The sequence below is a fragment of the Camponotus vicinus genome, unplaced genomic scaffold (assembly GCF_025532165.1).
Source record: "Camponotus vicinus isolate PSW18456_S1 unplaced genomic scaffold, iyCamVici1.0 SCAF_12, whole genome shotgun sequence".
Lineage (NCBI taxonomy): Eukaryota > Metazoa > Arthropoda > Insecta > Hymenoptera > Formicidae > Camponotus > Camponotus vicinus.
Window position 1 is genome coordinate 16,656,104 of NW_028141948.1, and position 22,879 is coordinate 16,678,982.

The 22,879-nt window shown below is 39.6% G+C and overlaps 1 protein-coding gene across 2 annotated transcripts in view; it reads right to left on the bottom strand.

Moving 5' to 3' along the window:
* LOC145963026 (homeobox protein caupolican) overlaps positions 1 to 22,879 on the bottom strand; it is a 73,182-nt gene that overhangs the window by 38,976 nt on the left and 11,327 nt on the right. The window contains exon 1 of one of the 2 annotated variants that reach the window (XM_083084607.1): positions 3,397 to 4,185. The exons of the other annotated variant lie outside the window; for it this stretch is intronic. Coding sequence (XP_082940733.1) covers positions 3,397 to 3,444 — 48 coding nt within the window. The 5' untranslated portion in view covers positions 3,445 to 4,185. Of the gene's footprint in view, positions 1 to 3,396; positions 4,186 to 22,879 lie in introns of those variants that run through there. 2 annotated transcript variants of the gene reach the window in all.

The window sequence follows — 22,879 nt, forward strand, 5'->3', positions numbered from 1 at the left end:
AAATGAACGGCTCATCGTCAACGTGACGCATTCTATCCTACATTTGATCTCGTATATTGAATGTGACGGAAGAAATTTTTTCCCCGCGTATACATACGTGATACGTATTCCAATGAAATAAATACTCGAGGACATTTTGCTGTAGAAAATATTAACGAATCAAATGCGATCAGGTATCTTGAGTAATTGAAGCGTTAGACGTTGTTTAAATTTCACCGCTCGATACTCGTGTTTTAACGAATTCATAGGACTTGGATAATTTTATGGGATCTCGAGGGAGAGATGTGTCGCAAGCAGTCGAGAAGCACGGATTACATCGAAATAACACGGCGCAAAGTTTCTCTTCAAATTACTTCACGTCCCAATGAATCAATCAAGAACGCGGTATTTATAAAGTGAAGGTACCGAGTTGCTCAGCACGATTATGCAGATTCTTGACTCGTTAAAGAGAAAAAGAAAAAGAGAGAGAGATCTCGGTGTCATATTTTTATTTTTCTTTTTTTCCCCGAGAATCGGCGAGGCTGCGCCTTCGTGTTCGGAATTCATCGAGGCTTCGATTTTGACGTTGCGGCAAATAATAATGCAATTTACAGCGCTCACTCGCTTACAACGGATCCTCCGCGGCTGCGGCGGTCGATGCGGGCAGACCTACCCGTATTATTGCTGCACCTGCGCGACCCTCGATGTACTTTACGTGCGCGGCGCTTTTATCGGACATTATTTATTTCCATCTTTCTCTTTTTTTTTTTTGGAGAAACGCGCGATGCGGCGCCGTCGCGCGTGCATCATCCCGAGTCGAAATTTTGCTCCAATTTTAACGTCAAATTTTTCACCCTTACGGATTCTCGAGGATTAATTTATCTTATCCTACTTTGTATTTTAAATAGACAGTAAACAAACAGTATAACGGATAGTTTCTCACTTGGAAGGGTTTTCGACAAAACTATAAATTAAATAGTTTCAGAAGAGTGATGCAACTGTTTAAACTATCAAAGTAAATCTTGGATCGAAAATCGAGGTTGAAAAGAGGAGAAGGGAATTTCGACTCGGAAGATATCTACAGAGAATAAAATTGTAATACCTGTACCGGATGTCCTAGAAATGTACCGCGAGTATAATTTTTACAGAATCGATCTTTTTGCGAGAAGACAATTTTTGAATTTTTGACGTAAAAAAATGATCAAAACTGATTTTTCTTTTTTTCTATTTAACATATCAATGTGTAATTACAATCTATGTGATACATTCCATATATCTATCAATTCGATATATATATATATATATATATATACCAATCTATGTGATACATTCATAAAATCCAATTAAATGCACATAAAAACAATTTATGTGATACATTCCACGATTCGCATTGCATGAAACCGAAATTATACATTCTTGTTTCATATTTTTAATTCTAATATAAATTAAACGGCATCGTTAATAAAATCGTTGAAGCGATTTTCAATAAATTCACCAGCGAAATTGACGCGGAAGGGTCAAGCGGAAGAAAAACTCCAACGAAACGCGCGACTGAATATTCATCGCGGACGAACTAGAATTTTAATTACCGCCTATCTAATTTAACTCGACAACCGACACATAATATATCTTTATAATGCCGTATCATTCAACGTTTTGTTAACATTAATGTTATCCCGCATATTCAACAGTGTATTTTAATATTATGTTCACCGAGCGATTGTTACAAACATAGATTTATGCGAGCGCTAAGATACTGCAGTATCGTCATATTTTTTCATGTAAATTTATATAAATATTGGCATCGTTTTTTCGATCCATATTTAAACGATATCCAAATGTACCGAAATTTTATTTCGTTTCGGTCTCTTTATATGTAGCATTAATAATACTCGAGTATTACGACGAATAAATAAAAAGCTAACAATATTATTGAAGATTCTTTTAAACACTAATATTATTCCATAGAAAAATAATTAAGAATAAAATGATAGCAAAATATTTATAGTATTAACGGTACAATTTTATATGTTTAGTATATGTATTAAAATTATATTGATTATTCATTTTTATATACGAAAAGTGTGAATAAATGAGATAACGTTGACATGGAATTATTGAAGCTGAAAACCGGGTAAGAACTTGTTTTCAATCAACGAGCAAACAAGTGCATATTTATATTTCTTCTCGAAAATATCATTTTATTATTAATTAGCAAACTTTTTATTAGTCTAGTTATTCGCAGTCGAATTGCGTGTAATCCAACGGAAATGTAAATAGGCGGAAAGCACTTATCCGATATGTCCGTGTATATCGATTTATATATATCAATCGGTCTGATTACACTGACTTGATGCAGGAATGTCTACTTCTGCACTTGTTTACTTGACCTCTAATAGCATCCATCCTACGCGTAAAATTGGATCGCAAAAATTCTTAATTACTCCATTCGAAAAATCCGCATCCGTGTCGATCATCGCTGTAAAACCAGCTCGGATGCCACGATCTCATTAAGTCAAAAATATCCATGATGCGAAAGAGATCCATCGTTATAAATAACCGATCGCAAAGGTCTCGCTTTTGCCACGAAACCGGAGATAATTAATCGATACGCGAGTGATTAATTAACGTCCTATCTTTTCGAAAAGAAAAACAGTAACGTTATCTTCCAAATTCTTTCCATTCGTGCGTTCTGCATCGATCAATCGTACCTTCTACATACAATTCGTTTCAGAGAGCTAATGAATTAAAGCGCACCATGTACATAAAAGGGGGGAAGAAGGGGATTTTAATCTGTATTTAACGTTGAACGTGCAAACTCCCAGGCATCATTTATATGTATCATAGTTTTTGTGTCGACATAGATTCGATTCGAGAGATTGGAGAGCGTTAGATCAGAACCCAACGATAGCGCCAAGTGACATTAGAATGCGGGACCCTTTTCCATCGTCGTGTCACGCGCTCGAGCGACGGCCGTCGCTGAGTTCCCGCGCCTTTCTGTGCAGCTTCTAGCCTGCCTACGAGGAAGGAAAGGTAGGCGCGCGTCTCTCTAAGGCGATCTCGCTTTCTTCGGGCGAACTCGCGCGAATGTTAATTGTGCGCTATTATTGGCAACGACCGGTCGCGTGGAATTCCGCTTCTTCGAAGAACCGGCGATCGGTTCTCGTTCCGAGAGAGATAGACCTCGTCTGTCTTCGCGGGGCAAGTTACTTACGTAAACGCGCGATAAATGGAAAATACAGCATCGAATCTACGTTTACAAGATATATCTGTGCGACGATAAATCTGCATTTTAAGCGGGGACAAAATAAACTCCTCCGCGGCTACGTCTAAATTATTCGATGCGCATCGAACAGAGTGAGTTTCAACAATTTGATCGCATCAGCGCGATTTGTAGCGATTGATGAAGTGGCTTACCTGGGACGCCGACGGATATGAATATCCGAATTGCGCGTACGCTGACATGGTCTGGAGTTTACGCGCGTCGACGTGCAGCTCTCTCCCCTTTTCTCTCCCCAAATGTACGCGGAACGGGGCACAATCCCGCACCTGCACGCACTGCACTCTCTCTTTCTCTCTCTCTTTCGCCCTCTATCGCTCTATCTCTTTCTCTCTCTCTCTCTTTCGCCCTCTCTCTCTCTCTCTCTTCTTCACTGTGTCTCTATACGTCGCGCGACAATGTCGTTAAACGGAAAAACGGAGTCGGAGCACGACGGCATCGAGAAGATCTGGCATCAGGCTGCGCCAAAGTCCTGGTCGGCCGTGACCGACCTCATGACGCACGTTTTTCTCCAGCAATCACACGATTCATCAATGAGACGTCATCGCGCACTTCAATTCCGAGTTCCTGCTTGACGTTGGCGAGACGTGGCGCGAGATCAGCGACGACACGCGATGGCGTAGAATCTTCCTCTTGTCGCGACGACACGGAGCGGCTCGCGGTTCCTGACGCGGCACGTCATGAAAACAGCTGGCACGGGACGCGACACTGGGACGCGATATCGGGACGACGACACCGGGAGAGATGCGGGACGGACATTCGGATAGACGGACATTCGTTTCGCGCGAGCAAAGCGTCGGCGGGCGCGCTCAGGATATATAGAGTACAAGTTCTCGTTCGTTCGTTCGGTCCGTCCCCTGCTCTCACAGGGCACTCCAGTCTGCGACTGACTCGGCAGCACTCACACCACTTCAGCGAGCTCCTCCGGTTCCGTGCTCTCTCTGTCGCGGCTCCCCCTCTGGCGAGGAAAACCGAAAGCATCGGGTATCCCCACCGAGAATCATGGGTGGCGACTGGAATGGAACGGAGCAATCGCGGGATTGTTCGCTGGTCCAAGGGCGGGATCCACGGGTTGCCTGGCCGTCCACGATTGGTCGCGAAAGTTATTTTTTGAACGTATCCATCGACGTCGCGACGCCTTTCATCCCCTCCCGTCGCGCCACTCACCCCGAGTGGAAGTATCGTCGAACGATCGGCGTCGCGACGCCCTGCCTCGTCGCGGGATGCTGCACGATCGCGGCTGAACAAGGAGAAACGAGTATGTTTACGCGGCTCTACTCTTGTCAACTCGACGTCGAGGGACTTGAATAAATCCGCGTTTCTCCGTCTCTCCCACTTCCTCTCGCCCCCGCTCGCGCGCGAGGAGGAGGCGGATCTCTTCCGGCCGATATATCGCGTCCAGGCCCGTGAGATCGTAAAATATAGGGCGATTGTCAAATGTCAGCGCGACAAAGTCCTCCTTCAAAGCGCGCAAATTCGTATCTTAGCAAGAGCCAATTTTCGACACGCGTTGAAAGTTGCGTTTGAAAAAAAAAAGTATACCAATATAATCATAATTTTAAATACATTTTTCAAAATTCCTAGCAGGAAGTTGTATATTACAAATAATATATCTCCGAAATATGTTATAGTGCGGAAAATTTACAAATTAAAATTTTTATCCTATATCGCGGGAGAAAGAGTTTACCATAGAGAGGATATCGATAGACAAAGCGGGGTCGCGGTCACCCAGTACAGTATCGTACGTTTCTGGCGCCGGTGCATAAGCCAAACATTTGTTCTGGCCTATTGTTCTCCCATTGAAAATTTCACGAGCGATGGACGCCGAGAAGATTAGCCCGTGGGATTTACCCCGTACCGTGCAACTTGAATAATTTCACGGGTTATTAGGTCGTACCAATGGGCCGAAACCATTAAACGCGCATGAAATACTTATCCGCTAAATTAGCGCAAGAGATTGCTATATTCGCTCGTATGCAAGAATTTTCATCGTCCAGAAACACGATAAGTGGTTGCGTTTCATTCTGCAATAAGAACCGGATATAGTTTATCGAATCATTAAATTGCACACATATTAAGTAGTATTATTGATTTAAAAGTCAGAAAGAAATATTTTATCGATAATACATTGGTAAATTCTAAACAAGCTAATTTATAACAAAGAAAACGAATCTGAGGTCCGCTTCCTTGAAGATAAGGAAGGTGAACAAGAACAAGAACGGATAAAAATGAGGTAAACTGTCAGGAGACAACGAGAAGATACTAGTTGCGACGCAATAAGATCCACCGCTACTAATAGGATTAACTGACAGGTTGACGAGGTACTCAAGACGAGATAAACATCCCTCCGAGAATCTCGTACCTGCACCCCGGGTACCTTGAGAAAACGAGCCCCACCCGATGATTTATTGTTCTGCGTAAACCTGGTGATCTGCCGATCATGTTCGTGAACGAATATAATACCAAAGTTTTTAAAAAAACTTGTCCCAAAACCGCAGCTTTTGTTAAGCAGCCTCATTCTTGCCACGACTCTTTCTAAAGAGTCACGTGCAACATTCAAAGACAAAATTTGTATTTAATCCTGCGTTCCTCTCTGGATAATCATCGCTCAATAGAAAACATTATACTCTCACTGTACGAAAGAGATTTTTACTCAGAGATTTTTCGAATGTATATAATAATAATAAAATGTTGGAATTTTTTAAGTAAAAGATAGCGCATACAAGAAATTTTTTCTTCACATTTGCATAATATTGAAAGTTTTGTTCGTTTAAAACAAAAAAATTTTGAAATTTTTAATTTGTAAATATGACTTTTATCTAAACTACAACAAAAAATTGTATGAAAACAAAATATAACAATACTTTAAAGAATTAGTTTTTCACATTTTTATATTTTTCATACTTTTCAATAATTGTAAAAAAGATGAATGTTTATAAATCTTTTGTTCGTAATTTGTAAACAATATAAATTACAACAATATAAATTTTGTTGTAATTTGTAAACAATAAAAACAATGCATTGTAAAATTTCAGTCCAATTGATTAATTTATTTTCAAGAAATTTTATAGTTTCGAAATAAACGAGTTAAAAGTTTTGCATCAACATTACAATAGATACAGAAAAAAAGAAAGTATTATAAATAAAAGAAAAAGATTTTTTTTCTTTTGTCGAAAAATCGGAAATTCCCCGGAGAATGGCTTTTCATGCAAAGGTCAAATATTATATTTCTTAGGTAATTATTTTGACATAATATAAATAAAATAATAAATATAATAATAGGCGAAATATAATGGTAGATAAAAATAATATAATAAAACCTTTGTTAAACGTTAGAAAAATAATTTACAATCCGCATTAATGAAAATAGAAAAAAGTAACTTATATTGAAATTGAAGATTTAGAATAGAACACTTCGTGCTTTTTATAGCCGAAAGAAACTTTAGCTTGTAATACAGGTACATTTTTATGACTAAAAATATTTTAAATATTTGTATTACAAGCTAAAGTTTCTTTTGGCTATAAAAAGCACGAAGTGTTCTATTATAAATTTTCAATTTCAATATAAGTCACTTTTTTCTATTTTCATTAATGCGGACTGTAAATTATTTTTCTAACGTTTAACAAAGGTTTTATTATATTATTTTTATCTACCATTATATTTCGCCTATTATTATATTTATTATTAACAGCGAGAAAATATTTTTTGTTCGCGATACGCAACAATATTGTTTGACAAACATGGAATAATTAAACTAGAAGAATTACGCGACGGATGCGGAGATGACAAAATGAAATGTGGCGGCAGGTGGTACGCAATGTGAAAATATCACTCGGATGTTGAACGTCCATTTGTTTCGTTGTTGGACGTAACATTTATGATTACGGGAAAACGAAACACGCGGGGCGCTCGTGGTTCGTCAGTTTTTATCGTTACCCTGTTATATTATCGCGTACGATTCACAGATAAAAGGAATGATATCACCGCGGGAACAGAGGGTCATCTTCCACATTTTATAGCGCGTAATTATTTTAGTCGCAGCCGGATCTTTGTTTTGCGATGCAATTTTCGATTCTTAGATCGATTTTTTATTTAAAATAATGGAAAGAAGGCTCCTTCATATGTGATGTCGACACCTATAAAAATCAAAGAAATATTCGATTTCTATGCCGACATGATTCTCGCCCCTAACTGGACAGGACCGTTGTAAATTTCAACTGAAATATCCGCGTCCAAGCTGCGCCGGGTCGTTTGCTGTTTACAGCCGTCAAGTTTTTCGAATGTGATAAAGCCAAGATTTCTAACAGAAGAAGAAGAAACTGTCGGGTTCTATCTTGCTGGTCGGTGTGTATTCATTACTTGTTCGCGGGTCGAGTAAAAGTTAAACGACCATGTCACGCTCGAGCTGTCTCTCTTTGGCGATAAGGATGCTTAATAAGGCACCAAACTGTCCACCTTTCTTCCTATTTCCTCGCTCTCTCTCTTCATTCTTACATCGACCCATATAAGTTTCGTATTTTTTCAAATTTCTCACTTCTTCCACATTCCTCGAAATAGCTTCGAGAATAAATCATGCAAGGCCGCGAGAAGCTGATTCCTTTTCGTTAGACAGACTCTTTTTTTCTCTTAATACGGACTTCTTTCTCTGAGAGAGAGAATTCACTCATCTTATTACATTATACTATTGTAATGCTTCTACTAGCTTTTATGACTGCTTTACGAGATTTTCTACCGCTCTTTCCAAAAGCAATCGCGGTGGAATCATAAAAGCGGGCTTCTATTCGAATGGCGCGATTCACACCGCGGAATAAGACAAAAGATTGTTACGCGGGTTTCTGAGGCGAACACGCTGAAGTGGAGAGGCTAATAAGGGGAGATCCAGACTGCCCTGGCGCCTTCGGGGTACCTTCGAGGGGCACTGCAGTTTTATTGGTCGGAACGTTCTTGTAACTCGTCCGTTTTCCTCCTCTATACTTCTGCGTCGACTTCGTCTTCCTCTTCGGCATGGCCGACCAGTGTGTTGCCGTAAAAAAGCCGGTCCCTCCTCCCAGCCCCCTTGTCTGTCCTTCTTTGCGTTCTCTCCCTTTTCCCTACCTCCGTAGAACGACGAACGAACGAACGACCAACGAAATGTCAACCGTAAACCTCGCGAGGCAACACTAATTAACCCGACCGAAATAAACTGCAGCGCTCCTCTCGCTCGCTCGCCGACCCTCTTCTTTCTTCGTTCACGCGGACAGATTCTACAGTCTCCTCGGTGGAGTCTCGAGAAAAATTTCGGAGCAATCTTAAAACTCCGAATCGTTCAAATCATTATAAAAAATCACAATCCACGGAAAATTAGTCGGAACGAAAAATTTAGACTTTAGAAACTTTATATACATTTACTTCAGCTCAATATTAAACTATATATATAAAAACATAATTATTTAAATGTATGTAAAAAATGAGATATATCTGATTTTTCTGATAAAATCTCGGTTTTTTTTTCCTTCCGCGGGTGACGAAATAATAGTTGATGGATTGCATCTCTCGTGCAGGTTTGAATCGTTCGAACCGATGGAAACATCATGTAGCCGAAAAAAAGGAAAAATTTTGATCAGTCACCGCCGGATTTTATCGGCGCCCATATATATATATATATATATATATATATATATATATATATATATATATATATATATATATATATATATATATATATATATATATATATATATATATATATATATATATATCGTTCCGATGTGCGATCGTCCGGAGAAATAAATCGGGGAGTTTTTTTTTGGCATAAGAGTAGGAAACATTGCTTTCAATGCGGGTGGTAGTACGAAGGGGCAAATCCGGATGGCTCCCTTGTACGCTCTCGTTCTCTCGCACTCTCGCCTCGAAACAGTCGAATCCACGGGGTTTCCCCTATACCGCCCGCTGCCAGGCATTTCCATTTTATCCCCGCGCACGAAAGAGGGAGTCCACCCTCTCATACGCGGGGACACCTAAGCCACAGAGTTGCGATTTTATTTTTCACAAAAGATCATCGACGCGCAGACTCTCGCGCCTGTACGAATACTTTAGATCAGCGAATGTGATAAAAACTCGTACTGAATAATAAAAAAAATACTTTAACAATGTAATTATTCGATATTATTAGCGAAGAAGTATAATTAGTTTAAATGTAGAATAAAAAATTGCTGATGTAATTAATAAATCTTAAGATATCTTAAGTGAAACAAATTTTGCACTGTATAATAATATATAAATATATATATTTGATATAAAAATATCAGATAAAAATATATATCAATTATATAAGAATAAAGCTCGGAATAGCATAACACGACAAGGGATATGAACGAATAATTGCCATAAAAGTGGTCGTTCGTATTGGATTGGACGCAGAATACCGTAAAGATGCTGTCAGGCTTTATCGAGCCTAATTGTCGAACGGTTTTCATTAACCCTTTCGTTGCAACGAAGTCTAATGCAGATCGCGCGTGATAGACGGCACATGTTTAGCCGTGACCGCTATAAATGGCGAAACTTTTTGCTGTCGCACATTGCGCAAAGGGTTAAAAACATGGTTTTCTTGGCGCGATTATACGCGCGCGTATTCATCGTCCATCGTTCTTTCGAGTCCTCTTCTCCCTTTTGTGCAACTCGGTCACTATTTATTGTCTCTTGGCTGTGCGTTCTCGAACGCTGTAAAACGTGCGTGCCGTTCGATACATCGAATAATCGCGAAAAGAGCTCAATAGCGGCGCGATTATAGAAAGAGCGTGAGCGAAAAGAGGAAAAAAATAGGGATAAAGCCGCCCGGGAAAAGAGACAGCTGGCAATATTGCACAAAAATACTGACAAAGCACGTATATTAGACGCTATCGCGATACCGCAATTGCGATGCCATTATACGGCTATTATCCATTGTTTATGAGGAACGGAAACGTATCACGTCAGCGATAAACATCGCGATGCATATTTTCCGGAGTCTTTGCCACATCGGCTGCACGACAGATTTTACGATACACGAACAGAACGCAGAGTAATACGACAACAAAACAGTTAAAACAAAGGACGTGACACGATGTGAAAATTTTCCTTCAATATTTGATCATTCTTTGTTCTGGAACATAGTGCTGAAACTTTACTCGCTGGATTCTGTCTTCGTAAAGAGGAAAATAAGACAGAGGAAACTCTGATAGTAAAAGACACTCCGGAGTCTCCCCATAATCTGCGCTTTTAATGGTTGCATCAAAAAGTTACGTCTAAAGTTAATACTTTTATCTTTATGAACATTGCATGAGTTGATGCAAGCTCATATTTAGAGGGAAAGAACACATTTTTCAAGTAACGTATCAATTCAAGCGTAACAGTTCCAGCAACACGTAATAGTCAACCTCGTATGTCGCGTATCTTACACGTCTTCGTCTTCCTTTTTCCTCCCTTCTGCTTCCCCGATGCAAACTTTTGCAAGCTCTTTCTCGCAATCAAGGGCAAAGCGCACAAGATCGCATGAACAGCTCACCGCGATGTTACGTGCTCATGGAAAATGAATAGATAATTATAATGCATCCATAATGTAGAGAAACAAGGCCGTATACTTTGTCTGGCGTACAATCGTGTTTGCTTCTCGAAAGGAGGAAAGAGAGAGAGGCAGCGCGATCAGAGTTCCTAGCGATTTCTACCCCAAAGAGAGACGGAAAGAGAAAGAGGGAGAGGAGAAAAAAGAAGACTCGAATCATACCGCGCCCATTGAAATTCATTTAAAGCCGTTTTTTTCTTTGTTCCTTTCCTCTAGCGACTCCAACTCGTTCGTTTATGTACTTCGCGTTCATCGACATACAAAATATTCGAGGCACGATCGTCAATCTGTACATTCAAGAAGAATCCGGTCGCGTCTACACGCGCAGTCTGTAATTGCGTTTTATTGTGCGTTGCGTCAATTAAAATTAGAGAGCGATTAGAAGTTTCTTACGGAAAAAACAGTAATCGTAACGATATCTCTCGGTCTAGCTGCGGCGGAAAAATTACGCTATGCGTGCACGGCATGCGTAACTGATTTGAAAGGTAATAATTTTCAAAGAGCGTATGTGTAGCGGATAATGCAAAGGAGAGCATAAAGCATCACGGAATCGCGAACAGCGGAAAAATGGATTTCTTTATGTTTCTCAATAACATATATTTATAGAATGTCTATTTAATCTTGGAAAAATTTCTTTGAGAAATTGAAATTTCCTTGAGAAACTGATATTATTTTTATTCAAAATTCCATGTAAAATTAGAGAATTTTTTAATATAATTTTTCGAAATATGTTTCTTTATTGCATGCGCTTTCTAATATTTTCTATTCATACAGTCAAGAAGAATGAAGAGCCACTTAATTCCAAATGTTAGATTTGAAAAAAATTGAATGGCCTTCAAGATAAACATTTTCAGCATTTTTTGTTTGCATTTTTATTTTTTTATCATTAAGAATTATAATAAAAGTTGTATTTTGCTAAAATATTAAATATATGCAGAATATATATATATATACATATAAGAAAAAAAATTTCGACTCGGATATTTTGACCGATCAATGCTTCTTACTACTAAGAACAAATTTATTAAAGAGATAATTTTTAAAAAACTTTTTAATAAATTCCACGAGAGAGAGAAAATTCTCTAATTTTTCAAGATAAAAAAGAAATGTTTAAAAACTACAAATTTTTTTTTAGGAGTAAACACATAATAACTTGCTTTAACAATCTTTGTTGCCGAATAATGAGCTTCAAAGTATCCATCTTGATAATTCATCTTTTTATTAATTGCCCCGAGTGTTGCTAATTATAGTCTTCGCAATCATCATTATATATCTTTCACGCTCACAGCCGTTGCGTCGCCATTTTACACGTATATAAAGTTGTCGATAGAAATGCGTAAGACAAACAATCGATAAAATCTAAAATCGATTCTGCAAAGAAAATTGCGAGGAAACATCTCCATGACACCTCGTTACAATCATTTTGGCGCAAATCATACATTCCCGAGGTAATTCCCTCCGTATAATCGCTCCGATCGCTTTCCTTGGGAGGAGTGCAGGTCAGGGTGCAACGATTTTCCATAAAGCGGATTGCACGACTCCGGTAGCCTCGCGTGCGCGCGATTCCACCGTCCCGATTGTATGCAACAAAGTCGCGCGGGTCGAGCGGCGGCGAAGGAGGATAATGATCGGCGGAAGTGTTCGTGCTAAAATATGCAGATCCGGCTAAAATTACCGGAGAAGTACCACCTAGAGCCGACTCTCTCGCCGCCGAAGGAGGCGAGACTAGTGGTGTGCATCGTGTGCTCGGCTCGGTTCGGCTCAGCACGCCCGCTCGAGCGTAGGCGATGGTGATGGTGATTACTATACCGACGTGCCTTCGTTCATTCCCGAGGATAGGCGCGGCGCGAACGAAGGAAGTGGCCCTATGGCGTAAATCCGTCCGTAAGATCCGTGCGTGAGAAACCGTGCTCTTGATAGATTGTTTCTCGCACTTTGTAAATTCTCGCACTTTTTTCTCAATTTCGAATTAATAATGATATTTCTTTTGGCAACGGAAATCCGCGAAATAAGAGTTTTAAAATTATGCTCTCGTTGGATTAAATTATAATATGAAAGTATGAAAGTATTGGATTAAATTATAATATGAAAATATATTTAAAAAATTATATATATATAATCATATATTATTTCAGCGATAAAAATAAAAATAATTGCATTTATTATAACCTACGCAGAATGTGCATACGCACGAATGAATATCAGTTGCGGTTTATATATTACGTAGAAAATTAGTATATATAATCGATTACGATCTAATTAAAGACAGCCTCATTATATTCTAGTCAATACGGTAAGAAACGTTAATTCGAACGGTAGAAACGTTCGAGCAGGAACGTCGCCAACGTCTTACGTATGCATAGTAGCTTGTTACAGGAACCAATTAACTTCTTTACAAGAAACGACCATTACCTCAGAATGCGTTAAAATGACCAGTGAGAGCAAGAGGAAATCGCAATGTCAACGGTAAAACCGACAATTGCTTAACAATCGTCGCGGCGATTTCCCAACTGGCTCCAACAGCGATTGTGATAGTCAGAAGAGGTTCGCGAAAGAAATTGAGAAATCCATTATGATTCGCCATCGATGAAAAATATTGTACAAATTTATTTTTAGGCGAACAGCATAAGTATCTTTAATATTCTGCACTTTATGTTTTCTATTCTTTAATATTCTTCACTCAGACATCATGATTATTGATAATATGATGATTTAAGAAATTTTAATATTCTAAGCAAATTAAATTTGATAGATTTTTATAGAGTCTTATTTCATAGAGTATATTCTTTTAAATAAAATCATTGTGTTATCATCGAATAGTAGTGAATAGTCGTGAATGATATCGGTTAAATATATTGCAAATAACACTTTAAATCAGTAAAATTTCATTGAAAGTATCGATTATTGATAATGACTGCTTCAATTAGTGATATTTTAAAATTCGTCTCACATATTATATATTATATATGAAATAAATTTGTATATTTTATTATAGAAATATCTGAATTGTTACCAAAAATTTGTTCGATTTTTATGAGCTTATCACTGCTCAAGAATAAAGAAATGCAATATGTTATATAATTTTGAATTTGAATATAATTATATGTGTTTTATTTTAGATATGTATGACTTCTTTCAAAAATAACAATTCAAAATAAATAGAAAAACTTAAAAGCTTCATTTTGAAAATATAATATGTATTATTGATTTTTTAATCTTAATAATCAGTGGAACCTAAGACGGAGCAGCAAAAAGTATAAGTGTTTTTACTGAAGAGCAGTGAAATATTCACTAATTCATTCGGTGAAATCTTGTTTTAACAATAGGTTTGATCAATGGTATTTTTCCTGAATTCAGTTTAAAAGAGTAGGAACAAAACACAATATAAATTGAAACCGACTGAGAAAAGAAAGTAAAGAGAGTACATATTGTTTACCCGAATACGCATATCATTTATCGCAATATTTTTTAATGAAAACTGAATTTCCTAATCGACACAAACTCGTATCCTTTCGTTCCGTTGTGCCCTATATAACTTATATCAAGATCCAATTATATTGCTCCTAAAGGGTAACTAACTCCGGCTGTTGCACAGCCGGCAATAGTCGGTTAATGAGAGAGAGAGAGAAAGAGAAAGAGAAATTTACCTAACGAATCTGATAAAGGAAACGTAACAATTTATCGCAGCATAGTGATCGCGGATCGTATAAATAATAACACACTCGCGCAAACATGAGAGGAAATCGTCTCGCAACTTTATGTGCGTTATAAACCATATGTGTAACGCGGGGAACAAGAAGTATAAGACCACCTACTCTAACCTGTTAACAAATATCCAGGCGGGCGATTAACATGCCTCTATGATCATTCATTCATGCCAAAACAGTTTGATCCGGATACACACGAGTCATTACGAACGATCGAAGAAAAGGGAATTTCTCATAAAAATTGTCGTTACATTTGAGAAGTTTCTTAACATTTAGCGAACGTAAAGATAAGTATGTTTTAAGGACACAAGGAAAAGAGTGCTTATTAAGTTTAATTTATTATCGCGATATCAAACGTAATCAAATGATGCGTAAAGTCATCTCTTTATTATCGTTATGAAAAGTGAAAATTGCGTGTTAATTCTTGAAAAGGTAGATGTGACTTGTTGATTGCCGAATGTAAACAAGGATGAAATGATTCTGTGTTATACTGTGTCCTTTGTATCGCTAGCTGGAAAACGCCCATTAATATCAAACTGAAATCGCAATCTTGTCAAGTGTAAGATATTTAATATGCCGCAAGCATCAAATTGTAAAATTGAGACTACATTACGAGTGGCGTGCACGATCGGTTATTGCAGGATAATGGTTGGAAATTGTCCCGCCTAAATAGGCCTCTGGCCGTTCCGGTCGACGAGATGCGCGGCATGATGGATCGCCGCAGACGCTTTTATCAGCCATTTAAGCGCGATCGTGCCTCGATTGCCGACGAACACGGGTCGGCATTCACGATTTCGCAAGGCGCGCGAATATTGTTTGTCAATGAGATATCCTCAAGTTCCCAGAGAGTACAATCCGTGCAATAATCATCTGTCACCGACGCCTCGTCAGGACACGCCTCGCGCGTGATCGAAATCACGACGACTTTTACATGTACATACGTGTGAATGCAAAGAATCGTCATCATGCATATCGCAATAATACGAAAAGGAAGATAATTATGCGTTTCTAAAAACGCAATCTCTCAAAAAAGGAAAAAAGAATTGTGAGAATTCTGTGATGTTGCGTTAATAATTTAATTATATAAAAATAAGGCCATATTTCAATATTAATTTTTATAACAGATGTTTATTTTATTTTATTAAGAAAAGATAAAATCAAATAAACATCTATTTTATAAAAATCAATATCGAGATATGGTTCTATTTTTAAATTGCTAGAAAATGAAAAAAGTATCTGTTGCAAACAAACACTAATAATCGCAAATAATCAAGTGTTAATTATTAAATTTAAAAAATTATAGGTAATATTTTATTAGATTTTGTACAAAATAATCTTTTTAGATAAAATTATTAATTTTATAAATAACGCATTAATTGATATTTATGGAATTTATTTGCAATCAATTGTATTTGTTCGCTTGTTGTCGCTTAAAGTGAGTCTTAACCCTTCAATTCTATCGCCATTTGTAACGCCTCGATTGGGATCGCTCGCGTGCCTTAATGCCAAATACTTGACAATTTCTAAGAATACGTGGTCCGGAAACGATACGGTTCTGATACGCCTGATTAATGCACGACTTAACAGCCATAAGTGCATGTCATTAACGGTCGTTCATTTTTCATGAGTAGGCATCAACGGGGAGAGCGTGTGCCTACGTCAAGTGCGCCGGTGTGTACTATATATACATACATTCCCAATGAGAGAGATCGGTGGCCGATCTGCGTTGTATTTGAATATCGGGACACCCTGTACGCACATTAACCGGCCGATGTATACGGAGGCCTTTAACCGGCTCGAGAGCCGGGAATAATAATTTCGAGTGCTCCTCGCGCGGAGAGATAGATACGGACACGAAGAGGACGTACGGGGCCCTGGACGAAGACAGAGGCGACGAATCGAGGAGAGAAAGAGCGAGAGGGAGAGAAAGAGAGAGAGAACAGGAGGAAAAAGAGTGAGAGAGAGGGGCTGAGATATACGTTACAGGTGAGAGCGCGAGTATCGCGTGCTGCAAACGAGCCGGCAGCTGCCCGCTTCTGGCTACACTCGGGTCTCAGGTATATTAATATGCGACTGACCGATGTGTTTTAGAGTAAACCGCCGAGCCGTATTACGTCACGTCAGCCGTGCGCGTCGCGACCGATCGTAGGGCCCGATTCGACGCGTCCTTCCGGACGCCTCTTTTTCCTGCGCTTCTTGCAGCGCGTTGTCAATCTGTCGTGTATATACGTATCTCATGTATATACGTATCTTGCTGAATTATTAAATTACGGTTTACATTACGTTGCGTCCTCCTTTTTCCGCTCGACGCAAAAACATGCGCATCTCGCGCGAACGCATCGCGGCTGAAATGATATAATTTATTGCGTTTTTTCGAATAATTTCTTAAATTGAATCAGTGAAAGTATCACTGACTGAAGCAGTGGCACGAGATTTTGCCAAAAATCAGTGAATATTTTATCGTTTTAGATTCCAAGAAGATTTCTCTGAACAATTAATAATGCATGCTTGCAGTATATAGTTTTTACAGCTTTTTAGATTTATTTTAAATTGCTCTTTTTTGGAGCAAATTTTTCATACGAACATGTGGAATGATATACTAGTATACAAAAATTATACAAAATTATATACATATACTTTTTTACTCTTAAAATGCGATAAACCCACAATAAATAAACAAGACTCTTGATAAAAAATGTAAATGTTTCTTCAATAAAACATACAATAAAAATTTATCTCATATATAATATTATAATAATAAAATTTATCTCATGTATAATATTATAATATGAGACACATTTTAAGATATCATTGATCGAAACAGGATCATTAGCCATAAGTAACTGTTCACCTGTTTTCAGTGATAATACGCCAATTCCATTTAACAGGGTTCTGCACGAGTAGAAAGAGCGTGAATTCTCAGCGGTAAATGAGCGAAGAATTAAACGATTTTATTTATTCTACCCTTTTCGCGAGAAAGTCGTTACTTCATGAATATCGGTCTTACACGCGAGGATCTTGAAAAGCGGCGACGGCGTATGAAACGTCGGGAGGTTGACTGACATGTTACCGTACACCGGACTAATATTAAACTATCATCGTGGAAGAGAGAGCCGCTTTTTTTCGGTTTCTTTAGCTCGTGCTCACATGCGTGTAAGCCATGGGTCACGTGAGAGGCCCCGCCGGCGAGTATATGTTGATTTACGCCGATCGTGAGGCTCCCGATATACTTTGTCGAGGAAGAGGAGGTGTATTAAGCGTGTGCGAGAGCGGGCCCGGTGTTCCCTCCCTCCCGTCATTAGAGTTCTTCGAGAAAGAGCGCTTTTTCATTTCACGCATTGGCCGCCGGCGAAGAGCGGGTCCCGCGGCAGAGCATCGGGAACATCAGACCCTCGTTCCAAGCGAAATGCCTCGGTATGTCGGTATAATACGGTAAACTTTTTATATTCGCATTTCATTGGTTATTGAGACTTAATTATTATGCTTGAACATAATGCGAGCTTGGCGCTCGAGGGGATGCTGTCTGATAAACAACGATTCATTTGCTTGTTCCTTCATTTCTATGGAATTCTTCATCCGCGTATGTGTATTTAATTAATTTAGAAATATAGCTAAGAGACTTATTAAAATGACACAATTTCCTCAACAAATATGGCTTGGACGCTTTTCGCAATTAGTGCCATCCAAGAATCCTCGGGCGATTTGTTCGAGACGTTTGTCAGATCGAATCACGTAAGTTGCGCTTTTCTCGCGGAAAATCCGTCGTTAGTAAAGACCTCATTCGTGTATGACACGGTAAAGATGCCGCGTCACGACTTCCTTACCGGATCGGACGAGGGATCCGGCCAGGTGACGGCGCTCCGTTCATTCCGATGGAATAAGAGAGCGGGCGGGAAAAGAAGTTCGCGGTGAGCTGAATTAAAAGAACGACTTGTCGGTTAGTTGACTCTCCTGTACTCGTAGTTTGTCTCCCTCTTTTCCACGAGAGCGAGGAGGACCCGCTCTCGACGACTGAATGCCGAGCAATCTGTTTTCAGCGCGGGATAACTTTGCACGGCCCTTCTTTGCTTCTCTTTCTCCGATCGTTCCCACCCTTCCTCCCTGACCCGTCTACCTTTCATCCCCCTTTTTCGTTTCCCCTTTGCGGGGTTACGGAGCACGGCTCGGTAACCTCCCACTGGCTCCTCCGCCGCCGCGACGGGCGTAAAAAGCACATCCGAATTGAATCATTGCTGAATAAGCGGGAAAGTGGCTGCGCTCCCGGTGGAAGGAAATCGGGAAGAGCGGCTAACCCCCGGGTATATATATAGCGAAGGGTCGTTTTCCATCCGACTCATTGGTACACCACCTCCCTCGTGTCGAACGTCGCTCCTCTTTCCCATCTCCCTTCGAGAAGGCACTTTAATCGCGCTTTCTCTTTCATCTATTTTCCCCGCTGAATTTTCGGACAACGTTAGAAAATTTGTTTTTTTATAAAAAAAAGGGAAAATATTTTTTAATTATTGAAATATCGAGGGAAAGATTTATTTCGAATTTTTATTATTTGCATTAATATCTTAAATAATTATCGCGAGGAATTTTACGCGTTTCAATTTAGAGAGCTCTTGTGCAAACGCATTGTCTCGCATCATTTACAATCTCACGCGGGAGACTCGTATAGAGTCGTGTACGATACCTCGCGAGAACTTTTCCAAGAAAATTAACTACTTAACTCGGAAGATACTTTGCTCGACACAATGGTGTAGCCTAGGACTGGAGGAGAAGCTGGACCGCGAACTGTTGCGTCGAGACGCGCGCGATGCCCCCCGGCTAATAAGGTAACGACTTCTACGAGATGACGGAAAGAAGAGAAGAGGAGAGTTCGCAACGAGAGACGCGTATATGCTATATACACATCGTCGTCGGTGAGATCGTTCTTTATATACGCGCTTGTTCATCCACTCGCACTCTGGTGCTCTTAACGTGAGATAAACCTACCCTCATGGCGAAGTGTGTCGGCCGACCGAGGGTCGTTCAATTAGGACGGGACCCCTCCTCTCCCGGCGGCGAAAGCCAACTTGCCGTTTACATCGAGGGCGAAAACTTTCGGCGAGAACATCGTCTCCAAGGGTGCGTGCTTTGAAAACGCGCGCGGTCGGTTTCACCCCCCGTGGATCTCTGCACGAATTCGCGAGCCGAAAATGCAACCCTGATTGAAAAAAGTGCCTAAAGCATCCTTAGTTGCTGAGAATATATTGTATCAGATACTATAAATGGCATTCTTAGTCAACCAAACAATTCAATACGTTCTGTTATCTCGGATAATTGCAAAAGAAAAAAGTTTATATATTATCAAATATAAATATACATGTATGATAATTATACACAAAATATGTCCTATGTTTTTTTCTGTTTTCTGTTTTTACAATATCTTGTATAATCCGTATGTACAGGAAAAATAATTAGAATAATCTTTGCATTTTTAAATTTTGTTTTTTTTTTTTAAAGTAAAATATAAAAAAGGGGAAAATATATAAAAAAATAAGTAAATATATATAATTATACATATGATTATATAGCATAATATATGACTAATTTTTTATCATTTTTTCAAATTTCACATTTTCTAAAAAAGCCAAAACAAAAATATTATTCTTCTAATTATCTTTCAATTATTCTTTCTATTATTATTTTATACACATTTTCCAACAGATTATACAAGAGAAAGAAAATGCATATGGACATATTTTGTAAATTTATGTTTATTTATGTTTATTAATTTATTTTTAATTTACATATCGATTTTTTCCTAATCTTCAACGATGATAGAAATTATTAATATAATTACGTCAAGCGCACAACTATAATCATTAACAACAAGTATGATGTAAAAATAAGCTATATATATATATATATATATATATATATATATATATATATATATATATATTTATATTAGCTATAAATAAGCTATATATGACATATATTTGTGAAAACATTTCGACCAGAGAGGCGGACGAGTTCCAAGCCACAGCAAGATGAAGTCGACCCTACCACTCGATGGGGACGCGGAAAATATTTTTATTACGAGTAGGGTATATCACGTGCTGCGCTAAAGTGATTCGAAAGCGATGTGGGCGGCGATTCTTTTCAGTCCGTTGAAATTATTCTCGCGTGAGAAAGAGAGAGAGAGAGAGAACGAATGGGAGGGAAAGAGAGAGAGAGAGAAAGAGAGAAAGCCGCTGCGGTCTACTAGTAACACAAAAGAAAAGCTTCTCTCGAACGCCACGTCTAACAACGGCAAAGTTACATCCTTGTTCTTAGGCCGAGCGTATTACTTCCGTTACGAAACGCGTCTTGAAATATCGAATCGTTTCATCGACGAAGCGGATCCTCGCCGTCGGCTTTTGAGCATGGCGGTTGCTCTCGAATTCACCTATGTACGCCGCTTTTTAATTTCGCGGAGCCTCTCTAGCGAATGCTCGATACAATCTTTTCAGCAACAAGTGGTCGATTGTTTTCTTCGCTGCCTCGTACACGGGAGCTTTTCTCGACTCTAACGTTTTCGAACTCCCGGAAGGTTCTTTTCCTTTCCTCCAAGAATGCGCAAGTGCATTTCGATGCGAAAGATCATCGCGTTTGATAGGAGGATTCTTAACACACCAAGTCACCATGTCTCGTTTGTAAATGTTTATTCGAAATTAGAATAGTGCAGGTCTGTTCGATCTGGCTGGATCTCTCCGGCAAAAGTATCAAGCTCGAGCAAATCATTATTCACACCCCTGCCTAATGTATCGCTGTTGCGGCTATGTATTCGAGATGAACGACAGGACGAAGAGAAAATACGGGCGTCGACGTGGTCTGTGAGCGTAACCATGGGGTTCTCCGTGGGTTCGTCGTGCTCGACGGCGACGCTGCACGTGTCCGGTGGATGCGGGACGCACGTGTGCGGGAGGAAGCTCCATTCAGCGAGCGAGCGAGCCTCAGGTCAAACGACGGTCGCGAGAACGAATAGGCGTAGGGGGACGAATGGCGACGGATCGGAAATCGGACGTCGTCTCGATGGGAGCGGGAAGGGTGGCGACAAGTGCTTACACGACAAGTGCGTATCCTGCGTGCGACTAAAGTACGAAATGCTCGGCCGTGTGAACCTTGCAACGAGTCTCGGAAAAGGCGATGTCATCGAACGAGGCCGTCGAGAGGCCAGCCGGGCGACACTTTTCTGTTCCCTTCCCTCCCTCGCTCCCTCTCCTCCCTACGAAATGGCACGAAGAGCCCTTCCTTTGCCGCGTGGGATATTAAATCGCGAATAGATAACATCGTCTAATGGAAGGTTTAGCGAGAGAGAGATATGATTGCAAATCGATTGGAAAATATAGAGGCGAAAGAAAAATATAGTAATCGCTTGACATCGTAACTAATTAATAAATGAGTACGTTGCGTGTATTTTTATTTTATCGCGAGAGATTTTAATAATGTATTCCACGGTTGGGAAAATTACCACATCGTTAGAATAAAATTAACGACGTAAACATATTTATATACAGAGAGCGTGCGTTTAACATATAATGGAATATAATTAATGCGGGCACGGAAGTAATATTCATTAATACTAAATTAACGAGCGTCCTAAGAAAACAACACAGTAGTAATACAAAGTAACATTATAATTATCTTATATATCTTATATCGCATGTAAATAATTTGTTTTCGAGTATCGCTAGCGGCGTTGGCCAAAAATATCGTTTCCCCTCGCGTTAATTGTAAGTATAATTGGTCGGGCGATTGCACACGAGCTCAATTAGGAACATAAGAAAGAAGAAGATCCGAACAAACAATCGTCACTGTACATCGGACGTATTCAGGCATCGGAATTTAGTCGTTTAACACGCGACTTACATCAATTACACGAACGACGGAGAAAAGACTCTCTTTCTCTCTCTCCCATGCCATCTAATACTCGTGTGTCTCGAATTAAAATTCCTACAAAGCCCCTACGATTGCTTCGCAAATCGTTCACGACTATGTCTACTGTACCCTGGCTCGTCCGACAGGTACGTGCCGGGCGAGTCGCACGCTCCGTCGCGTTTGATTCCGACTTATTCTCGAGTTGCGTTAAGGCCTCGCGGACTGCCAGGAGAAAACGGGGCAATTCGGAAGCGAGTCGCGCGTTATCGGCGTCGAATCGACCGAATTTTCTCACGGATCGAAGCGCGTACGTGCCGACGAGTCGCGAGTCGACCGTTGTCTCGTGTTTATTTCATGTCGGAATTCACGGTTCCCGGCCCGCGAACGAGGCCTCGGTTGCACGCGCGGGGCATCAAACACGATGGAATGTCGCGTGCACGGGGAGT